The 21,655-nt window shown below is 36.8% G+C and overlaps 1 protein-coding gene across 6 annotated transcripts in view; it reads left to right on the forward strand.

Moving 5' to 3' along the window:
- CNOT4 (CCR4-NOT transcription complex subunit 4) overlaps nucleotides 1-21,655 on the forward strand; it is a 157,099-nt gene that overhangs the window by 76,957 nt on the left and 58,487 nt on the right. For all 6 annotated transcript variants that reach the window (XM_033194736.1, XM_033194737.1, XM_033194738.1 and 3 more), the window contains exons 3-6: nucleotides 12,446-12,643; nucleotides 19,613-19,699; nucleotides 20,426-20,527; nucleotides 21,227-21,352. In XM_033194736.1, the coding sequence (XP_033050627.1) occupies nucleotides 12,446-12,643; nucleotides 19,613-19,699; nucleotides 20,426-20,527; nucleotides 21,227-21,352 (513 nt within the window). The remainder of the gene's footprint in view (nucleotides 1-12,445; nucleotides 12,644-19,612; nucleotides 19,700-20,425; nucleotides 20,528-21,226; nucleotides 21,353-21,655) is intronic.

Here is a 21,655-nt window from a genome sequence, read left to right on the forward strand (position 1 = left end):
ATGTTATTTATAATATCATGAGACTGGATAAGATCATGAATTGAAAAGATAAAAGATTGTCTAAGGATAAGCACTAAAACTTTCCAACAGTTACAGAAAAAAGAAATCCAGATTACAGAGGTCTAAGACAACCTCCTTTTAGGGTCTCCAAGTTAAATCTTTAGCTGAGGTGGTTATTATTATTAGGCCAGGAATAATTTTTTGGTTTCTTGTTGACTTAATCACATATCCTAGAACCTCTCCTTGGTCTCCTGGTCACCAGACTTTGTATTGCAGGCAGCAGAGAGTCTTGGAGTCTGAGACCTGGCCTAGTCTTGCCAGAGAATATGCTCAGCATAGCGCAAGATAAATATTATAAAGTTGCCTGTGTCGGTCGGAGTTGGGCAGGTCTTTGGTCTCTGGAGGCCATCTACAGTGGTTGTGTTAACACAGAGGAAAACCACGGTGTTGCTAGAGGCCTAGAGAGGGTCATGAAACTACCATTTACATGTAACCCAAGCCTGCAGAGAGAGGGTCTACAGAGGCCATGCTGTGAGGTGGCATATTGAAATGATCTGAAGAAACTTGGGAGATGCAAGTAGGGAGCTAGTTGAATAAAGCTCCTGTTTTTGGTCTACAATATGAAACGTGCCTGTTTTGCACAAAGTTTATCTTAGCTTTAATATCTTTGAAAAGCAAGGACAGCCAGGTTTTAAAAACCAAGAGAGGTTAGTGTTCCTGTTTGGTCGTGGCTGCTAAACACAGGCACAGGCTACTTGGTTTTTTTCTTAGACTGCTTTTATGTGTCCTTTCATTGCAGCATTTCTGAGAAAGCTACTGGTAGAAACAGCAGATATGGGAACATAGGTGGTGCACTGATGTGGCATCATGTATTGATTCCCATGGAAACCAGAGACTATACAAGGAAATGAGAACTTCAACAGAAGTATTATTATTTTTGTTTCAGAAATAATAGAAGATAATGTATCTATGAAACAAAAACAGGATGGTGGTTTGGACATGGTGGCTTATGCCTATAATTCCAGCATTTTGGGAGGCCAAGGTGGGAGGATTGCTTGAGGTTAGGAGTTTGAGACCAGCTTGGGTAACATGGCGCGGTTTCGTCTCGAATAACAATAAGAAAGATTAGCTGAATGTGGTGGCACGTGCTTGTAGTCCCAGCTATTTGGGAGGCTCAAGTGGGAGGATCGTTTGAACCCAGGAGGTTGAAGCTACAGTGAGCCATGTTCATGCCTGTGCACTCCAGCCTGGGTGACAGAGCAAGATACTACCTCAAGATAAAAAAAAAAAAAAGAACAGGATGATATAAAGAAGAATATTCGGTGAACAGTAACCATTGTTGTTGAAAATAAAAATATAACAAAAATAACTGAAGGAAAGCATTGGAAGATGAAGTTGAGAAACAAAAAGCAAAAGAGATGAAATATTTGGGAGAAGAGATTAAGTTCATTTGAGAATCAATCAAGGAGGTCAAATACCAAACAATTAAGTGCTCTAGGAAGAGATCACAGTGATACAGAGGGGAAGTAATCATCCGAGAATATGATTGAAGAATATTTCCCAGAACCAAAGAACATATTTTCAGATTGAAAGGGCCTATCAGGTGTCCAGCACAAACTTTTTTATTTTGAAATACCAGAATACCAAAGACAAAGAAGTTCTACAAGCTTCCACAGAGGAAAAAAGTAGATCGCACGTAAAAGACAAAGAATTCAGATTGTTTCAGACTTCTCAATAGCAAGACTTCAAGCTAGAAGACACTTCTGAAGGAGATTAATTTTCATCTTTGGATTCATATCTGCTCAACTGTTAAGTGTGAAGGTACAAGAAAAGACATTTTCAGACGTGAGAGGCCTCAAAATTTTTTTTACCTTCCATGCATTCTCTCTCAGGAATCTATTGGAGGATGTGCCCCACCAACATGAAGGAATAAAGAACAGAGAATCATGGGATAAAGGAAACAGGAGATCCAACGCAGGAGAGAAGCACCTGGATTCCCGAAATGATGGGGAAGGATGACAGCTGTGCCCAAGGTAAAGAGGGCAACCAGTCCAAAATGCCACACATCAGAAAACTCCAAGAGGGATTTGTAGAAAAAGATAAAATTAAAAGAATACTTGGTGTTCCAAAAGAGAAATGTCTTGTGAGGCCATTTTGCCAGTTGGAAGAGATTTGATGGTTGAATTAGTAATAAACACCTAGAAATATAACCAGACAAAACAGATTAACTCTAGGGGAAACAAAAAGTTGTACAGGAATGAAAAAGCAATCATACTATGCTACAGTGGCTCACATGTGAGGTAGGGGTCAAGATATATATTTTTTTTCCTATGCTGATATTCTGTTGTTGCAGCATCGTTTGCAGAAAAGACCGTCCTTTTACTCTTGATTGGTTTTGAAATATTTCTTGAAAGTCAATTGCCCATAAATGTATAAATCCAATACTAGCATCTGTTTTTGTCCATTGATGATTATATCTATCCATATGCTCATACCAAACTGTCTTTATTACTGTCAGTTTTGAAACCTGGCGTGACAAGGTTTTCAACTTTGTTATTCTTTTTATAATTTATTTTGGGTATTCTAAGTACTTAGCATTTGCACATAAATTTTGGAATCAGTTTGTGAGTTTCTACAAAAAGCCTACTGGGGTTTTGATGGAGATTACATTAACTGTATAGATAGATCATTTTGAGGAAAAATGACATCTTAAAAATGTTGACTCCTTTAGTTCATGAATAAGGTATATCTTTACATTTTTCTAGGTTTTAAAATTTCTTTAGCAGTGTTTTAGTTTTCAGTATACGTAATAGTACAGCATGTTTTGTTATATTTATCCATATTTTATGTTTTTTGAGTTATGGCACATGATATTGTTTCTTTCTTTTTGAGATGGAATTTCACTCGTGTCGCCCAGGCTGGAGTGCAGTGGCGTGATCTTGGCTTACTGCAACCTCTACCTCCCGGGTTCAAGCGATTCTCCTGCCTCAGCCTCCCGAGTAGCTGGGACTACAAGCGCGTGCCACCACACCTGGCTAATTTTTTGTATTTTTAGTAAAGACGGGGTTTCACCATGTTAGCCAGGATGGTCTCGATCTCCTGACCTCGTGATCCACCCACCTCGGCCTGCCAAAGTGTTGGGATTACAGGCATGAGCCACCGCGCCAAGCCCAATATTGTTTCTAAAATTTCATTTTCCAGTTGTTTATTGCTAATGTACCACTTTTGAATGTTGACCATCTGTATCAAGAAACATTGTTAATTAAATAGGTTCCTTAGGATTTTCTACATAGGTGATTATGTGTTCTGTGCAAAAGGACAGTTTTACTCTTTCCTTTCCAATCTCTGCTTTTAAAATTTTTATTTAGTGACAAGGTCTTGCTCTGTCACCCAGGCTATGAAGGGCAGTGGCACAAATACGGCTCACTGCAGTTTAGAACTCCTGGGCTCAAGCAGTGCTTCTGTCTCAGCCTCCCCAGTAGGAGGGACTATAGGCATGTGCCACCATGCCCAGCTAATTGTTTAAAAAAATTTTTTGTAGAGGTCTTGCTGTGTTTCCCAGGCTGGTCTTGAACTCCTGGCCTCAAGCATCCTTCCACCTCAGCCCCCTCCAAAATGCTGGGATTATAGGCATGAGTCACTGCTCCTGGCTCTGTGTTTTTAAATTCTTTTTCTTGCCTTAATTCTACTGGGTAACTCCTCTAGTGTTTAATGTTGAAAAGAAGTGACAGGAAAGATATCTTTGTTCTCAGTCTTAGCAGGAAAGCGTTAAGTATTACACCATTAAGTAGTTGCTGTCTGTGCATTTTTTGGTATGGTCTTTATCAGGTCGAGGAAGTTTTCCTTTATTCCTAATTTGCTGAGTGATTTTATCATGAATGGTGTTGAATTTTGCCCAGTACCTTTGTTGATACTTTTGAGATGGTTATACTTTTTTCTCCCTTTATTCTGTTGAAATGGTAACTTACGTTTTTTGGTTTTTTTAAAGCTACAGGGTCTTGGTCTATTGCCCAGGGTGGAGTACAGTGGCCTGATTGTAGCTCACTGCAGCTTCAACCTCCTGGGCTCAAGCAATTCTCTTGCTTCAGCCTACCAAGTAGCTGGGACTACAGGTGTGTGTGCACCACCACACCTGGATAATTAAAAAAAAATTTTTATCTTTGCAGAGATGGGCTCACTATGTTGCCCAGGCTGGTCTTGAACTGCCACCCTCAAGCATTCCTCCTGCCTCAGCCTCCTAAAGTGTTGGGATTATAGGCATGAACCACTATGTCTGGCCTATGTTAATTTTTGCATCAGCTTTTCCTCTCAAAGATAAACCCTACTTGATAATGAAGTATTACCCTTTTTATATTCAGTTTGCTAATATTTTCAGAAGATTTTTGTGTCTCTGTCATGAAGGGTGTTTCTTTGTAGTTTTGTATTGTTTTCAGTTTTGGTATCAAAGGAATACTGTCCACATAAAATGAGTTGGGAAATGTTCCCTCATCTTCTGCCTTCTGAAAGAGTTTGCATGTCATTGGTATTCTTTTTTTATTTTTTTTCTAAATTCATTATTGGTGTGGACTCTAGTAGGTATCTCTGTTGGAAAGACACCTGTGAAAACTAGCTATCACAGTACTCCTCTATGTAGACCTCTGGAATTCTTTCTGGGCTAACTCCATTTTTGTGGTATTTTGCCCCCATAAATTTCTGTCTCAGCTTCTTCTAATTTTTATCACTGTCTCTCCCCTCCATTCATTATGACTTTTGGACCTAGTACCAGGATCTGGTAAGTGCTGGAAGAGCAGAACGCTGGGATAGTTATGGTATTCGTCTGTTTTATTTCTTTTTTCTCAGAAATCACAGTCCTGCTGTTCATTGCCTGTTTCTTCAGTGTCTGAAAATAGTTATTTACTGTATTTTGTCTAGTTCTCTAGTTGTTTATGATGATAGGACTAGTCTGTTACTTCCATGGCTGGAAGTGGAAGTGTGTAAATAACATTTGCATTTTATAATAATGTAATCCTGAATATTGCCCTAACCAAAGTTACGGTAGAAATTAGAAAGTGGACTCGGGATGTTTGATGAGGGAAACTGACAGAGCTAAGTTTTCAAGTTGCATAATGTGATGATATTTAAAACTGAGAAATCAAGAAGTAACCATATGAATGTACTATTTAGAGATATGGTAGAAAATGACAAAGAATCATCTAAAAGAGTCAACATGATTATTTCTAGGGAGAGGCAACTGGTTGCAGAGGAGGAGGGAAAATGGGGGACTGCTCTTTTTCCTAACAAAACTTGTAGAACCGATTGACTAGAAGCATATTCAAGAAAAATATCAGTGAAAGGAGGGAAAAATGATACAGTGGGCAAATGGAAATCATAGGAAAGAAGATATAATAGTACTGATGTTAGTCATAATGAAATTCAAGATCAAACACATTTTAAAAGGGCAAAAGGTCCACAAAGTCATGAATCTTTATTTACTTAACAGTACAGCTTTGAAGTGTATTGAGCCGTTATAAACACCAGGAGAAACTGACATCCGTATTTATAATGGAGAGACTTCACCTTCTGTATTTTAGAAATAGATGAAGTAGACAATAAAAAGAAAATGGAGAATTTGAATAACAGAATTAGCAGGATGTGTGTGTGTGTGTGCACATGTGTGTGTATAGCTTTGTACAGATAAATTTGTCACAATTTTAAATACAAGAGCTGTGGTCAAAAAACAGGCCACAATAGAAAAATTAGCCAGTTCCAAAAATTAAAGCTCCCTTGTGTATTTTAAAAATTTATCCTTCTTGGTAGACTTTTTAAATCTGTGGGCTGTTGAATTTCCTTAGTTCAAGATAAAAATTAAGCTATTATTTCTTCATATATTACCTTTATTCTCTTTCTTCTCCTCTGTGACTCTGATTAAATATTTTTCAGATTTTTTTTTCACTGTCTTCTATGTCTCTTAATCTGTTTTCTGTATGTTCTTTCTCCTTAATGCCTTAGTAAATGATTTATTCTGATCTGTCCTCATATGTGAATAGTTTCTTTTGGGTCCAATCTGCCCCTAAATATGTCCATTGAGTTTTAACTATTGGTTTTGTGTTTTCCATTCCTAGAAAGTAATATTTGCTCTTTTTTTTTTCTCTTGCTGTTATTTTAAAATAGATTATTATACCCTATAAGTATTTTCAAGGTTATATGCTTTTTAAACAGATAAGCATTATTTTTAAAAAAAATCTTTGCCCAATAATTCCAGTGGCTGAAGTCTGTGGGCTATGTTTCTGCTTATTGTTGCTCATGTTGTTGTATTTCTTTGTGCTTGGTTAATGTGGCTGCTTCTTTGTTGTTGTCATTGAGAAAATTATTTGTAAGGTTCCCCAAGGACTAGCGTGGATTTACTCCTCTCTAGAGAGGCTTCAATTTGGCTTCTGCTGGGTCTGGTAAGCATTGGCATTACGGCTGCCATGTGCTTAAAGGTTTTTGGTCTGGCCAAGCTATATATCTCCATGCTACAACTCTTCCCTAGGGTTGACTTCAACAATTTCTCCAGGATGATTTTCCCCTATGTACTTTCCCTTTTTTCTTACCTTATTCTGACCTTTCTGTAGTTTGTTCTTACCCTGAGACTATCCTCCGGTTTGTAATTTGTTCTTATCCTGAGCCCACCGTTTGGAAGTGGACTGTATCTCAGCTTATGGGACCTGTCTTGCCAAAGACTACCATGGGCTGGTGTTGGGCTTTGAATGTTCTTTCTCCTCAGCTCTTTCTCTCCCTACCCCATTTATTGTTAATCAGATTTTCTGTTTAGCCTCTGAATTTTTACTTTCAACCGAAAATTGGCTTAGGATTTTCCTAGTATAGATTTTTAGGATGTTAGTTAAAAAAAAAAAAAAACTTTTATGTTGTATTTTTCATAGTTTTTAGTAAGAGGGTTAAGTAGCTCTGTATTACTGGAAACCAGAACCCTAAAAAAATAGTATAATAGTATAATCAAATTAGATGTTAACAGCAAAAGGATTTCTTAAAAGTTCATTTACCTATAATACATAAATTGTGGTCCTCCATAACTCTTGGTTTAAAGAGATCAAAATGAAAATTACAAATTATTCTAAATCAATAATTTGGAACATGACTTCTTAATATCTGGCATGAGACCAAAGTGGTATGTAGCAGAAAAGTTAAGCTGTGAATACATTTATTAGAAAACAACAAAAATCAGAAAAGAATAAGTAATGTGACAGTAGAAGGGATCAGAAAAAATTAGAAAAAGAATAAGCCCAATGACAGTGGAAGGGAGTAAGCAGAATTTTGTGAAATAGGAAAAAAATAAAAAGTTTTTCAATAAAGATTAGAGCTGGTTCTCTGAAAAGACCAATAAAATAATTAAAGTCTTAGCAAGTTTAATAAAAAGTAAAGAGAAGACACGTAAATAATTGCATTTGGAATAAAAGTGGAAACATAACTACACATATGGAAGAAATTAATTACACTAGAAACTGCAAACCATGTTAACTAGTAACTTGGAAGCTTATCACTATTAAAGATAATGTTATATCTAAATAATTCTCCATAGGCAACCTATTTTGCGTTAGTTTGATATGTAATACACAATAGTACCTTTAAAGAGAAATTTTCTGCTTGTAACTTTTCATTTGTTATTCCTATATATAAGTTATTCCTAGAAATTTAACATGTGCTGTGGTCAAAAAGTTGATCGGATGTATTCCCCTCTCCCCCCCCCCCTTTTTTTTGATATGAGGTTTCACTCTTGTACCCCAGGCTGGAGTGCAATGGCGTGATCTCGGCTCACTGCAACCTCCACCTCCCAGGTTCAAGTGATTCTCCTACCTCAGCCTCCTGAGTAGTTGGGGTTACAGGCACCTGCCATCACGCCTGGCTAATTTTTGTATTTTTAGTAGACACAGGGTTTCCGCCATGTTGGCCAGGCTGGTCTCGAACTCCTGACCTCAGGTGATCCGCATGTCTTGGCCTCCCAAATATTAGGATTACAGGCATGAGCCACCGCACCCAGCCAAAAATACAATAGCCTGTATTTTTCTTTCTTTCTTTCCTTTCCTTTCCTTTCCTTTCCTTTCCTTTCCTTTCCTTTCTTTCCTTTCTTTCTTTCCTTTCTTTCTTTGCTTCCTTTCTTTCCTTTCTTTCCTTCCTTTCTTTCCTTTCTTTCCTTTCTCACCCAGGCTGGAGTGCAGTGGCGCGATCTCGGCTCACTGCAAGCTCTGCCTCCCAGGTTCACGCCATTCTCCTGCTCCAGCCTCCTGAGTAGCTGGGACTACAGGCACCCGCCACCATGCCTGGCTAATTTTTTTGTGTGTTTTTAGTAGAGATGGCGTTTCACCAAGTTAGCCAGGATGATCTCGATCTGACCTCATGATCCGCCCACCTCGGCCTCCCAAAGTGCTGGGATTACAGGCGTGAGCCACTGCGCCTGGCCTTTGTATTTTTCTTTATATTCATTTTTAGTACTAGTATTATTAGCTTTGTGAGTCTTACTGTCTGCAGTTATTCATGTTTGATTTCTTCATTTCCCCCCCACTTTTTTTGAAATGGGGTCTTGCCTTGTCACCCAAACTGGAGCACAGTGATGCCATCATAGTTCATTGCAGCCTCGAACTCCTGTGCTCAAGCATCCCTCCTGCTTCAGCCTCCCAAGCAGCTGCTAGTATAGGTGCACACCACCATGCCTGGCTAATTTTTTTTTATTTTTTGTAGAGATGGGGGTCTCACTGTGTTGCTCAGGCTGGTCTTGCAATCCTCCTACCTCAGCCTCCCTAAGTGCTGGAATTACAGGTGTGAGTCACCACAGCCAGGCCTCCCATCTTTATAGTCTACCTCTCATCCTTATTTTGTTGTGTTAGTTTATTGATTTTCTGACCTTGGGTTTGTACAGTAGGTATATATGGTGATGTGTGTAGAGAAGGAATTATAATGGAGGAGGAACTATTTTGGAATACATGCTTTTCCAATGTTTTAATAAAACTTTTGGACAAGTTGAAGCTAATAAATAAACCTTTTGATTATGCATTTGCTATTTGTGGTAAGCATATTTTATATTTTTCAGGTGTTAAGATTAAACAACTAGTATTTATAACTTCTTTTAAGGTACTGGAATAAGATATATTTGGAGGGTAAATTGTAGTAGAATACTCTGTCTCATGTTCTCCTGTGTTTGTATCTTTTGTATTGTGTAGCAGTTATGTTCCAACAGCATTGACTTTGAAGCCTGATGGAAATATATTTCCATAGGAACAAAACTTGGAATAATATAGCAAAAAGACTCAGACAACAGTATAACTCATTGTTATATGCTCAGCATGATGGTGCATCAGTAATATACTTGATAAGAGTTGATATTGCAACCTGATTTTTCTTATGTCACTCTCCATCAATTTTTTTGTGTTTGTGCATTTTCAGATATTACATGACTTTGCCTGATGTTCAATCAGTATTTTATACAACTTCATATAGTGCTAACAAAGGAAAAAGCTTGAGGGTGTTTGTCACATTCTGCCAGTTCTCAGAAAAATCTAAGTCCCAGAAAAGTTACATCATTGCTTCTTACACTGTCTGTGATGAAGAATCAGATTTTTCTTTTCTTTCTTTTCCCCTGTGTGTTGAAGACTGATAAAGGTTGCTATTATACATGGCTAATATTTTGACTACATTGAAACATATCTTATTCTGCAGAGTCCACTGCTGATGTACCTGAATGTTGTGGTAGTGTCAGTTGCTCTGAGAGTTTCTGAATGCTTATCTCAGTTTTTGTACTTCCCTTGTTATGGACTGGTAAAATGCAGTGCATCAACTATACTTTGAAACAAAACTAGGAGCAATCCATATGTTTGATCCATTCAGGCAGTGGAGCATCACTATTTTAGATGTTAGTGAAGAGCAACAGCTTTGAAATGAACTTAATTGTTTGTTTGTTTGTTTGTTTTTGAGAAGGAGTCTGGCTCTGTCACCCAGGCTGGAGTGCAGTGGCACAATCTCAGCTCACTGCAGCCTCCGCCTCCGGGTTCAAGCAGTTCTCCTGCCTCAGCCTCCCGAGTAGCCGGGATTACAGGCTCATGCCACCATACCCGGCTAATTTTTAAAAATATTTTTGGTAGAGACATGGTTTCACCATATTGGCCAGGCTGGTCTTGAACTCCTGATCTCAAGTGATTCGCCCACCTCAGCCTCCCAAAGGGCTGGAATTACAGGCGTGAGCCTCAAATGAACTTAATTGTAAACACTTCAAAAGGAGCTACCCCAGGAATTCTGGGGTAGAAAACATCTTTTCTAGGTGCAAATGAAAATTTTAAGTTATCTTATAGAAAAGTATTTTAATTAGTTAATATGTAGTTTGCTTTTATATCTTTTTACATTTGTGCCTTTAGAGCTCCAAATTGCTTCAAGGGATTAAAATCATCCAGGCAGATAGATTAAGACTTGAAAGAGATAATTAATGTAGGTACAGAAAAGTAAGTGGAGAAGAAAGTTTTGACAGGAAGCATTAAGAAAAAACTTAAATGTGGAAGACTACGTAATTGATTGAGGAACTGAACTTAATAGATCTTTAACAGTTTGGTTCCTTAAGTATAAAATGCAAGAAATAATTTATGTTTTAATTTTAAAAAGTGTGTGTGTGTGTTTTGGTGGCTTTTAAAAGAAATGCTAAGTTTTCAGAGTAGCTTTTGATGTTCGCTTGCCACATATTTATTGAGCTTCTGAAATCATACTAAATTTATATATGATCCTGGAGAAAGTCCTAAAATCATACCAAAATCAGGTAAATTACTAAGCAAGCTGCTTTGTGTGCCTTCCACTCACAAATAAGTTGGAGTACACCAAACAGGATCAACTAACTCAAAGATCCAGATTCTTAACGTGGGAATCAAATGGTATGGGTGTTTATATCCTACCAAACTGCTAAGGATTAAGCCTGACTCTTTTTTGGGTCACCAGCTCTAATTCATTGATGATAAGATAAACTATGAAGAGTATTAAGTTTTCTTAAAAAGCAGTAAGTTAAAATCGAAAGTGGGAATAGAAGGGAAAGAATAGGGTTTTTGGAGACCTCAGGGTATATACTAGTAAAAGTTGAGGAATATAAGGTAAAACCTCACTTTCTTAGTTGCCATCAACATTAGTCTGGGTATGTTCACAAATTTGAGAGTTGTTTTTTTTTTTACATTTACGTATGAAGAGATGGAAGTTAACTTTATGTTAAAATCGTAGCAAAATTTCACGCTTGTGGCTATTTCTTCCACCCTTCCTTGTTTCCACCTTTTTTTTTTTTTTTTTTTTTTGGTTTGGCGTTATTTCTGTTGTTCCCCACTCTTATATTCTGATAGATGCCAATTTCCCAACCAGTTGAGTCTCCATCCCTGGAATCTCTTCCTATCCAGTTTAACATATTATGGCATTTAATGTGCCCCTATGTTGGTGGTGTGTGTGCAGGGGTCTGTGGCGGGGGGGGAAGAAAAGAAAAAATAATGTGCCGCATCTTCCATTTATCATTAACTATTTGTTTTTTGTAGTAATAATTGGCTTTTGAATACTTACATGCAGGACACAGTGTTAATCACTTTATAGGTGAATAAATAAAGTACTGTAGTTTCCATTTTACAGATGAGAAGACTGAGGTAGAAAGGTCATATGACTACCAAAGTCACTCAGATAGTAATGGCTGAGCTAGGATTCAGTGCCAGCATTCCGTCTCCAGAGCCCTCATTTAGTAGCCCTGGCTTTAATAGTAGGAATGAAAATGGTATCAAAATGCTAAGAAAGAAACGATCACACAACAGTGTGATTGCTAGTATTTACTGAGAGATTACTATGTTCCGGACACAGTAATAATTGCTTTAAGAACAAATGTGTAACTTCATTAATCTCCTAGCACATAGTAGTAGCTTTTCATTAAATATTTGTTAATTATAATATGTAAAATCCACATTTAGATGCAAGAACTTACACTCCTTGCCTCTTATGTAGCACCTTAGAAGCTTAATCTTCCCATAAACTCTGTTGGACACTGCAGGGAATATCAAGATTGATTTGTTGTTGTTTTGCCTGTAAACTGTAGATGTTTTAGCACTAAAAGTGGTCTGTGCTAAACTCCAAAAATTTTTTTTATTAGAACTATTTCACCAACATGGCATAAGTATACATGTGTAACAAACCTGCACGTTGTGCACATGTACCCTAGAACTTAAAGTATAATAAAAAATAAAAAATAAAAAAAAAATAAATAAATAAATAAATAATTTAAAAAAAGAACTATTTTATTTAACATTTGTCTTTTATTAAATAAAAAAAATTTAAGCAATTAAAACATTCTCATAAATGGAGAACGTAACAAATAACCCACATACCCACCACCAAGAATCGGATAATTACTTATGCAGTTTTTTTACTTTTTAATTTAATGCTAACTTCTGTGTTTGTTTCATGCTTAAAGCCATATCCAGAAGACCCAGCAGTTTATAAACCACTCTCCCAGGAAGAACTGCAAAGGATAAAGAATGAGAAAAAACAGAAACAAAATGAGAGAAAACAAAAAATATCAGAAAATCGCAAACATTTGGCTAGTGTACGTGTCGTACAAAAAAACCTCGTCTTTGTTGTAGGTTTATCTCAGCGCCTCGCAGACCCAGAGGTAAGTCCTCTTGTTTTCTTTGTCATCTTGATATTTTTTCTGTTTCCTTGTCTTACTTGGAAATAATAGTTGAACCTGCTCAATTGCGTGATTCCTCACATTATATCTTAAAGGAGAAAATAAGGAATTACTTCTGAATAGTTGCTAAGAAACCAATGACCAGTCGTGATCTTAGGCAAGTGTCTTAATCTGTCTTGGCTTCAGTTTCTTCAGTTGTAAAACTAAGGAGTTGAACTAGATTTCTAACGTGCTGACAGTCTGTTAAAACTGGATAATGATTCGATTTTGCTGCTAAGGCTAACATGTGACATGAATACTGTTTCTTTCCTCTTTTCTGTATCTATATAAGGACCAGCAGTGGAGATGCAGTTTCTTGAACCCACTAGAGATTTTAGTAACCTAGATGTAAAAAAGTATGCCCAAGTAGTAATTGTTGGTTTTTCAGAACTGTTGCTATACTGTATCATCATTCTTTACTTACTCATTTTAAACCAGTTTGGAGGAAGAGGGAGAATTTGGTAATGTGAAATAAAGGACCAGTTTCTTTGTTATTCATTCAGGGGGAGGAGAGAGCTTAACCTTATTTCTTAGTACCTCTTTTTTCTCTTCTGCTGCAAGCCTTACTAGAATAATGTCGAACTCATACTTTCCTTGAGGCCCTTAGATATGCATCTGGTAATTTTTAGTTTCTGATATACCCTGAGATACTGACTAGATTGTTGATAAGGCAAATATAAGCTGATAGACTAAGGCAAAGTGTTTACTTGGTAGGAGAGAGCTGGTTTTGAGGGATCTTCCAAAAGATCCTTGAGAAGAGTTTAAAGTAATATTCGGCATGGTACCCATCAGAAGAAAGATTGTAGTGAACATGCTTAAGGAGGTAGGAACCTTTGGACTTAGCTGAGCATGTTAAAGGCCCCAGAAGGAGGATCTTTAAGGAGTATAATGTCTGTTTTTGTAAAAATTAATTTAAAAAATAGTTTTTATTGATGATGTGTTTATATGTGTTGCAACTATACAGGTCTTCAAAATCAATACGAAATGATTTTGACCCTGTGAAAGTTGGGGACATTACTAAGAAGGATCTGTCATGGATGGTAAACATGGAGGCAACTCAAGAATTACTAGGACCTAGGTCCAGGGATGCTGGCAGTCATTAGTTACATGATACTCAGGAGACCACGTTCTTTCCAAATCCAAAGGAGTGGTCTAGAGTTGATACAGAAAAAAACTTCTTCAGTAAGAAATGTTCAGCAAAGAGCTCATTTTAGGTGTATGACTCAAGTTCTGTAGCCAGTTCTCCCCTTTTTTTTTTTAAGCTAGTAATTATTCCTCAGGCAGACAGAATCCTACCTCACCTTTGATCATTTCCTTCCTTGAACAACACCTCAACTTTGCACTAATCCTTTTATCTCCGTCTTTTAACTCTAAAATAGAGTTAAAAAGGTGTGAGCCACTTTTTTTCTAACCACAGGGCACTTCTACATACTCCTCTAACCAGTGGGCACTTATGCCAGTATTTACTCGTACTAATCTTACTGATTTAGAATCTACTTTTTTTTTTTTTTTTTTTTTTGAGACACGGTTTCACTTTGTCACCCAGGCTGGAGTATAGTGGTATGATCATGGCTCACTGCAGCCTCAACCTTCTGGGCTCAAGTGATTCTTGTGCCTCAGCACCCCAGGTAACTGGGTCTACAGGTGCATATCACCACACCTGGCTAATTTTTGTATTTTTTTTGTAGAGATGGGGTTTTGCTATGTTGCCCAGGCTGGTCTTGAACTCCTGAGCTCAAGCAATCCGCCCGCCTTGGCCTTCCAAAGTGCTGGGATTACAGGTATGAGCCACTGCGCCCAACCTATAATCTACTTTTGCCTTTCTAAAAGTGCAGTTCCAGTAAATGAATGGGACTTTTATCTTGATTTGAGAGCTCTTGGATATGGATGTTCCTGTTTTTATTAATACATCTTGGATCTGCTCAACTGTAGTACTGGAGGCATATGAAATAGCATCCAAAATTTAGATGAAATTAAGGCATAGACTGAATATGATATTTGGATTATAAGTTTCCTACCTCTTCTTTTGGGTGTGTGATTTATAAGAGGGTTGTTTGTTTGTTTGTTTTTTGCCCAGGTGGAGTGCAGCGCATGATCTTGGCTCACTACAGCCTCCACCCCCTGGGTTCAAGTGATTCTCCTGCCTCCACCACCTGAGGAGCTGGGATTACAGGCATGCGCCACCATGCCCAGCTAATTTTTTTTTTTTTTGTATTTTTAGTAGAGATGGGGTTTCACCATGTTGACCAGGCTGGTCTTAAACTCCTGACCTCAAGTGATCCACCTGCCTTGGCCTCCCAGAGTGCTGGAAGTACAGGTGTGAGCCACTGTGTTTTTGATTTACTTACAGAGATTTCTTATTTCCATTTCAAGTAACTCTAGTAAGATTAATCTGAACTATTATACTGAAGGAGATGAATCTAAGTGGTGACTACTGAAAGAGAGAGTACTTTATCATGAGTCTATGCTTAAAAATATACTCTACTAGTTTTATATGTTTGAAATAATTCTTTCTTGGTGAGAGGACATTGGACTTTCTTAAATAAAATAAATGGGCACTTTCCTTTATTTCTCTTGAAAATTCAGAAAGATCAGAGACAAGTGTTTTGTTTTTTTTAAATAATACCACTTCTAAATAATATCTTTTACAGTTCTCTTAATTTGTCTTTATAACCTTTTTAGTATTTGGAAATCTTCTAGTGAAGTTAACTTCACCAGAAAACTCAAAAGAAGGTTCAAATTGTTAGTGTCACTTTCAAGTCAGAGAAGGATCCTTGTAATTTATTTATCTTTGGATGATGAACAATTTGATATTTGGCCTAATTCTGATTGACAGAATAGGAGAGTTTAGGAACAATTAAAGCTTATTTTGAAAATAATTTTTGCATACCAAAAATCTTCATACCAATATTGATTGTCAAATGTATTCATTTGTTGGTTGATAGAAAAAAAAAAAGATCTTAGAAGGCAAGGTAATTAGAGCCAACGATTAGATCAGAGGTAATGATGATCACCTTCTAAGTCCTAAAATTTTAGGTTTGTGAGGACATAATTGATTTATTCTGCAAATTAATTCTTGAATACCTACCATTTGCTAGATATTTTGATGTCGGGGGTAGTGGGAAAAGTAGTTAGCAAGCCAGACACAAGCTTACAGACTGGTAGGGAAGACAGAATTTAAGTGCTTACATGTGTGCTGAGTGTTATAAAAGGAAAGTACACAGCTTTTTGGGGACATATATTAGAACAGTTAGCTAGTGTGGAGATTGACAAAAAGCTTCTCTGAGGAAAGGATAATTAGGGTCAGCTTGAAGAATTAATGGGTGTTATCTAGGTAGCACATAAATAAGAATGTCCTGGGTGTATGTGATAACCCAGGAGAGCAGCTTGTTTGATGAACTATACGACTTTAAAGACACAACATTTCATTTTACAAATAAGAAACTGAGGCAAAAGAAAGTTAGTTGAGTGACTTGCCCGTGGTCTTACAGTTCCTATTCCAGGGTATTCTGTGTTGATGATTACTGTGTTGTTCATCCATCCATTCATCTATTCACTCATTCATCCATCTGATTACCAAGTTTTTGTTTTTCTCTGTAGTGTCTATGAATACTTGACTGTTTTCCCAAGGAATATATAACAAGACATTTTGGTTACTAGGCATGCTCTTGGACATTTATGATTCTGTCACATGGCCGTATATTTACTATGTTAGTAGGAAAACTGGTCCACTGTGAAGTACATCGTGACATTGAGTATGTAGATAATGTGCCTGTGTACAGGGTGCTCTGTCTACTCTCCATACCCTTTATTTGTTCACTAGAACACTATTTTACTAGTTGTTTAGGCAGAATCTAGAGTGTTCAAGTTAATAGGGAAAGTTTAAATTCATTGTTTTTCCCTTGCCTGGGCAGCCTATTTCTTATCAACCACTTGCCATTTGCTAATACTTTGAGGCCCAGTATTGTTACAAATCCATGTAATTCTTTTTGTTTAATGCTAAGACAGTTCACTTTTTCAGTAAGTATTTATTGAGTACCTGCAATATGCCAGGCATTATTTAAGACACTGAGCATTCACTGATAAACAAGTAGTAGTAGATAAATAAGAAGTACCTTCCTTTTTACAAAAGTAACAGGATGAGAAGTGTTGTGTGTGAGGCACAAAGGATAGCATTCCACCTTGGGAGGGAGGTATGTACCCCTCTCCTGTCTTTGGGGTAAAGTGCTTCTGGCACAGCAACCATACAGATGCTTCTGGATGAGAAAGACCTCAATCTGCAAGTGATTTGTTTGGCTGGAAGATTAGATTGCAGTGGTGAGAGATAAGGTTGCCAAGGTAAGTGGTAATGGATCATAAAGGGCTTTCTAACCATGCTAAGGAGTTTACACTTTATCCTCAAGGCAGGGGAAAGCTTTTAAATGTTCCTAAGAACAGAGTGATGTGGTTAGATTTGTGCTTTGACAGTACCATTCTGGCTGCAGTGTGAACATGTCATCATAATTACATACCAATCTGATGTTGTTATAAAGGTGTTACACCCAAATGTTGGCCAGAAACCATTTCCATAAACCAGTGGCCTTCAACCTTCTCAGACTCAGTGTCCACTTTTTAAAACTAATGTAACACCCCTTGACTTTCATGAAATGACTTCTTGATAATATAATTTGTCTACACACATAATTTGAAAAAGTATATGTAAATGAGGAATAAAAAGAAAGTAATTATAAAAAGACTATTTGTACATTTAAATGCTTGGACACTTCTTCTCTAGAACCTTGCTATTCAAGGTGTGGCCGCTGGGCTAGTAACATTAATATCACTGCAGAGCTTATTAAGCAGACTCTTCAGCCTTGCCTCAGATCTACTGGATCTGAATCTGCATTTTAACTAGATCATCGGAGGATTTATTTACATATTGAGGCTCTAAACTACTATTTTATCCTATGTAATAAAGAAGTAAGATACTTGCACCTATTTGTAAAATCATGGACTGTGACAGCTACAAACGCAGATTGTTGCTGGTGTATGTATTGGGCAACTCGGGTGCCATGAAACATCAATAATGTGATTTTTCTCAGATAACTCTTAGTAAAATTTTAAACAAAACATGTGTAGTCATCCCCTAATTACATATTATTTGCTTTCCTGTAAACTCAGTGTATGGCAAAACTGGGAAAATACTTTGTGATTATGTATAATATGGAATTTGTTTCTGGCTCAATAAACAGCTTCAGGTATGTCTTGTAGTACATTCAGAAATTGTGCCAGACAATTCTTTGTTGTACGGGGCTAGCCTGAGCCTTGTAAGACATCTCTGGTCTCCATCCACTGAACACCAGTAGTCTCTCCCGGTCACTTTAACAGTCTCTCCCAATAAAAGCTTTCACAAATTTCCAGACTGCCCCTTGAGTGCTTCCCTCATTGAGAACTACTGCCATAAACCTATGATGCTGATGCAGTACAACCTGTGACCAGCCTCACTGAACCCTTTGGAGTAGCTGTCTTAGCTATGAGGCTGGTTGCTGAGTTGGTATTCATCCAGCTGGAAGATTGAATACAGTTCCAAACTCCACTAGCCAGAAAGCTTTTTCAAACTCTGCTCTTCTCTCTTTATCAACCCTGAGACTTCGCTACAAATAACCTAAGGGTCAGTGTGTTAGCCACTATTACTATCATATCCCTCAAGGGTTTTGGGTGGAAAAAAGATTGAAACTCAGTGTAATTACCTCACCTTCTAATCTGTTAGAATTGGCTACAGCAAACGTGCAAACGTAACAGTTACCTTATACTTCCAAGCACCTAAAATAAAATATGGTAAGATTAATTACTTTCTATTAATTAGGTAGAAGACTAAGAATTAATGATACACCAGCCATAGATTTATTCATGAAGCTTTGATTCTATCAAATGCAGAACAGAATAGCTAAATTATAAGTCTGTAAGAATATTATCAAATATGAATGGAAAGAAATACTTTACACACACTTGAATAGGTACATGCAGAAAGCTTTCATTTGGAGAGAGCTTGCTATTTGGAGAGATTGTAGGAACAGTAGGTCTAAAGGTGCATTCTAGGAAAATAAAATTTTGAGGTAGTTTCAAATTATGGGAGATGTCTTTTTATCAAGTTACATACTGGTCAGATTAGCCAAGGTTAAGTTTATAAGAGAAGCTGAAAGAATGCATGTAGTGTTCACAAAGTAAAGGAGATGAGGTACGTAGGGGAAATAACCACCAACAAGTAACCAGGTAATAAAGAAAGAAACATATAAATTTGTTTCTCAGATGTTAAGTACCAGGAAAGGTAGGGAAAAAAACCTCATGAGATGGATGAGATTGGTAAAATTGATTGACACAGGAAACTGTATGCACAGTGATAAATCATAAAGCATAGAGGGTTGAGTGGGCACTCTTGTTATTTGAAATGTGTAATTTATAAACAATGTTATATACAATAGATTTATGAGTAAAGACTGTCTCTATGTCTGTTCTTTCAATTCTGTCTTTACCTTTAATACATAATTCTGGTCATTGTTTTCGAAGAATTGCTTTCGTATAAGATCATCTCTTAATGGCAGTGTACTTAAGATCTTTGATCTGTTTTGTGTTTAAGAATACTGTACAGGTAAGATCCCATAGATATTGGAGCAGTTAGTAGAACGTAGTAGATGATACCAATTAGTGAGTCTCAGTTTCTGTTCAGTGGGTCAAGAAAAGAATAGCTTTTAGACTCTTGATTTCCTGTAGGTTAGCTATACAAACTGCAATTAGGAGGTAGTGACATTTATTAGAAAACTTTAAAAATTATTATTTTCCTTTTGCTGAAGAGGGATGATGAATGTCTCCATTATAAAGATAAAGTTGTTGAAAGTGGGGACAGTTTATACCTTATTTCTTCTTCTTTTATAGGTTTTAAAACGACCAGAATATTTTGGGAAGTTTGGTAAAATACATAAAGTTGTCATCAATAATAGCACATCATATGCAGGCTCACAGGTAACTAATTTTAGGGATGTTTGCCTTTCCTCCCTAAGGTCTGTGCTTGACCTGAGCTGTTCCAAAGGAAACTTTGCTCTCTGATTAGAAAGCTTGAGGGACAAGGACTTAAGCAGTGTAGTGACCTCTGTTGGTGGGGTGGGGGATTTTTTGGTGCTCATTTGACCCTTCTAGGACTTAGCAGGGAAATAGTAAAACAAACATTTAGTGATGGAGTAAAGGGGAGGGGGAGGTGAGTCTGCTATCAGGCCATGTGATAATTAGATGAGGATTTGATAGTGATTTCTAATCTGTAATATTTTCAGGTATTGAAAATAGTATCTTTGTTATGCTGGTGTTATCAGAATCGTTTTCTAGATTGCATTTATTTTTGAGAGAACATAATTTGACATAGTCTTTAAATCTTATTTTTTAATCTAAATTTTAATTTTTTAATAATCTTGACGAGCCTGTCAAATGACTTTTTTTTTAAAAAATGCCAAGCCAAAGTAATATTTTATTCACATATATTACAGTATTCTTAAAATCAGATAAAATTCATTGAGTATTATTACTGTCAAATGAGCTAGTTTAGTGTTTAATAAAAACTGCCACTGCTACTACTAATTATTGTCATTAGTAATAGTAGCAGTCAAGGTCTTTAGAATTCCCTAGGTTGCAGTACAATTTTTTTAGTATTGTTTAATTTGAAACTAGTAACAGTGGAATGGGATTTTTTCACTTTAGGGTCCAAGTGCCAGTGCTTATGTAACCTATATCCGGTCAGAAGATGCTCTCAGAGCCATACAGTGTGTCAACAATGTGGTAGTAGATGGCAGAACACTTAAGGTAATATAATCCTCTTGATACCCCCCCTTTTTTTTTTTTTTTTAAGGGAGACGAGATAAACTATAGTAAGTAGAGGAGAACTGAGCATTTATGTATTTGAAGAGTTTCTCTTAGGGTTCCATACCATCTATTATAGCTAATTAGTTTACTGCTGATTTCTGTAGGGTCCTCTTTTACCAGATAGGAATAAACACATTCATTATTAGGGGATAATCTTTAAAAATATCGCATTTTTACATATATCTTATTTTGTGACAATAGAACCATTATTTTCTTCGGAAATAGGTCGTCCTTAAATATATGGACATTGATTCAGGTTTGAGTGAGGAGTTCTACTAAGCAAAGCTTTATTGTTAATGGAAGAAGGATGGCATAATTAGAAAAAGGAATTTGTCTAACCACTCATAACATGCAACAGATTTTTTTGGTCTATCTCCTCTCTTGATATTTGGGGAAGATTTGGGTATTCAAGTTTTGGAAACCATAGACAGATGTTTCCTTTAGTTCTTCCAAATGAGCCTCATCTATAATAAATCCTGCTAATAATAGTTTAGTTCTCTAGTATTTGCAGCCATATTTTTTGTTTTGTCATGTTTGTGCCTCATTTTAGGTGACCTGAAAACATTAAACATGGAGATTCTTATTGTGTTGTCAGTTCACATTGAGTCTTCTTTTCCTTTACCCCTCTTCCTCTTGCAGGCATCTCTAGGTACAACAAAATACTGCAGTTACTTCTTAAAGAATATGCAGTGTCCAAAACCTGACTGCATGTATCTTCATGAATTGGGGGATGAGGCGGCCAGCTTCACAAAAGAGGAAATGCAGGTAGTAAAGTCATGTGAATTATCGACTTTGCAGAAAAGGGAGTACTTTTTTTTTTTATTAGTTAAAATTGCAAAAGCAAAAGCTAAGGATTTGATGTTGTAAAAACTGATATTACTTTAAAGTAGCATTTTCTAAACAAAGTGTTTAATGGAAGGTGAGTTCTGCAGGATATTATTACAATAAAAATGTGTCTTTGGTCAACTAAGTTTGAAATGCTAGATTAATGAAGATGAACAGGTTGCTTTAAGACTGCTCAGAGTCCTTAAAATATGCTAATACATATCCACGAAGGGAATTTACAAC

The sequence above is a fragment of the Trachypithecus francoisi genome, unplaced genomic scaffold (genome assembly GCF_009764315.1).
Source record: "Trachypithecus francoisi isolate TF-2019V2 unplaced genomic scaffold, Tfra_2.0 Lachesis_group4, whole genome shotgun sequence".
Classification (NCBI taxonomy): Eukaryota; Metazoa; Chordata; class Mammalia; order Primates; family Cercopithecidae; genus Trachypithecus; species Trachypithecus francoisi.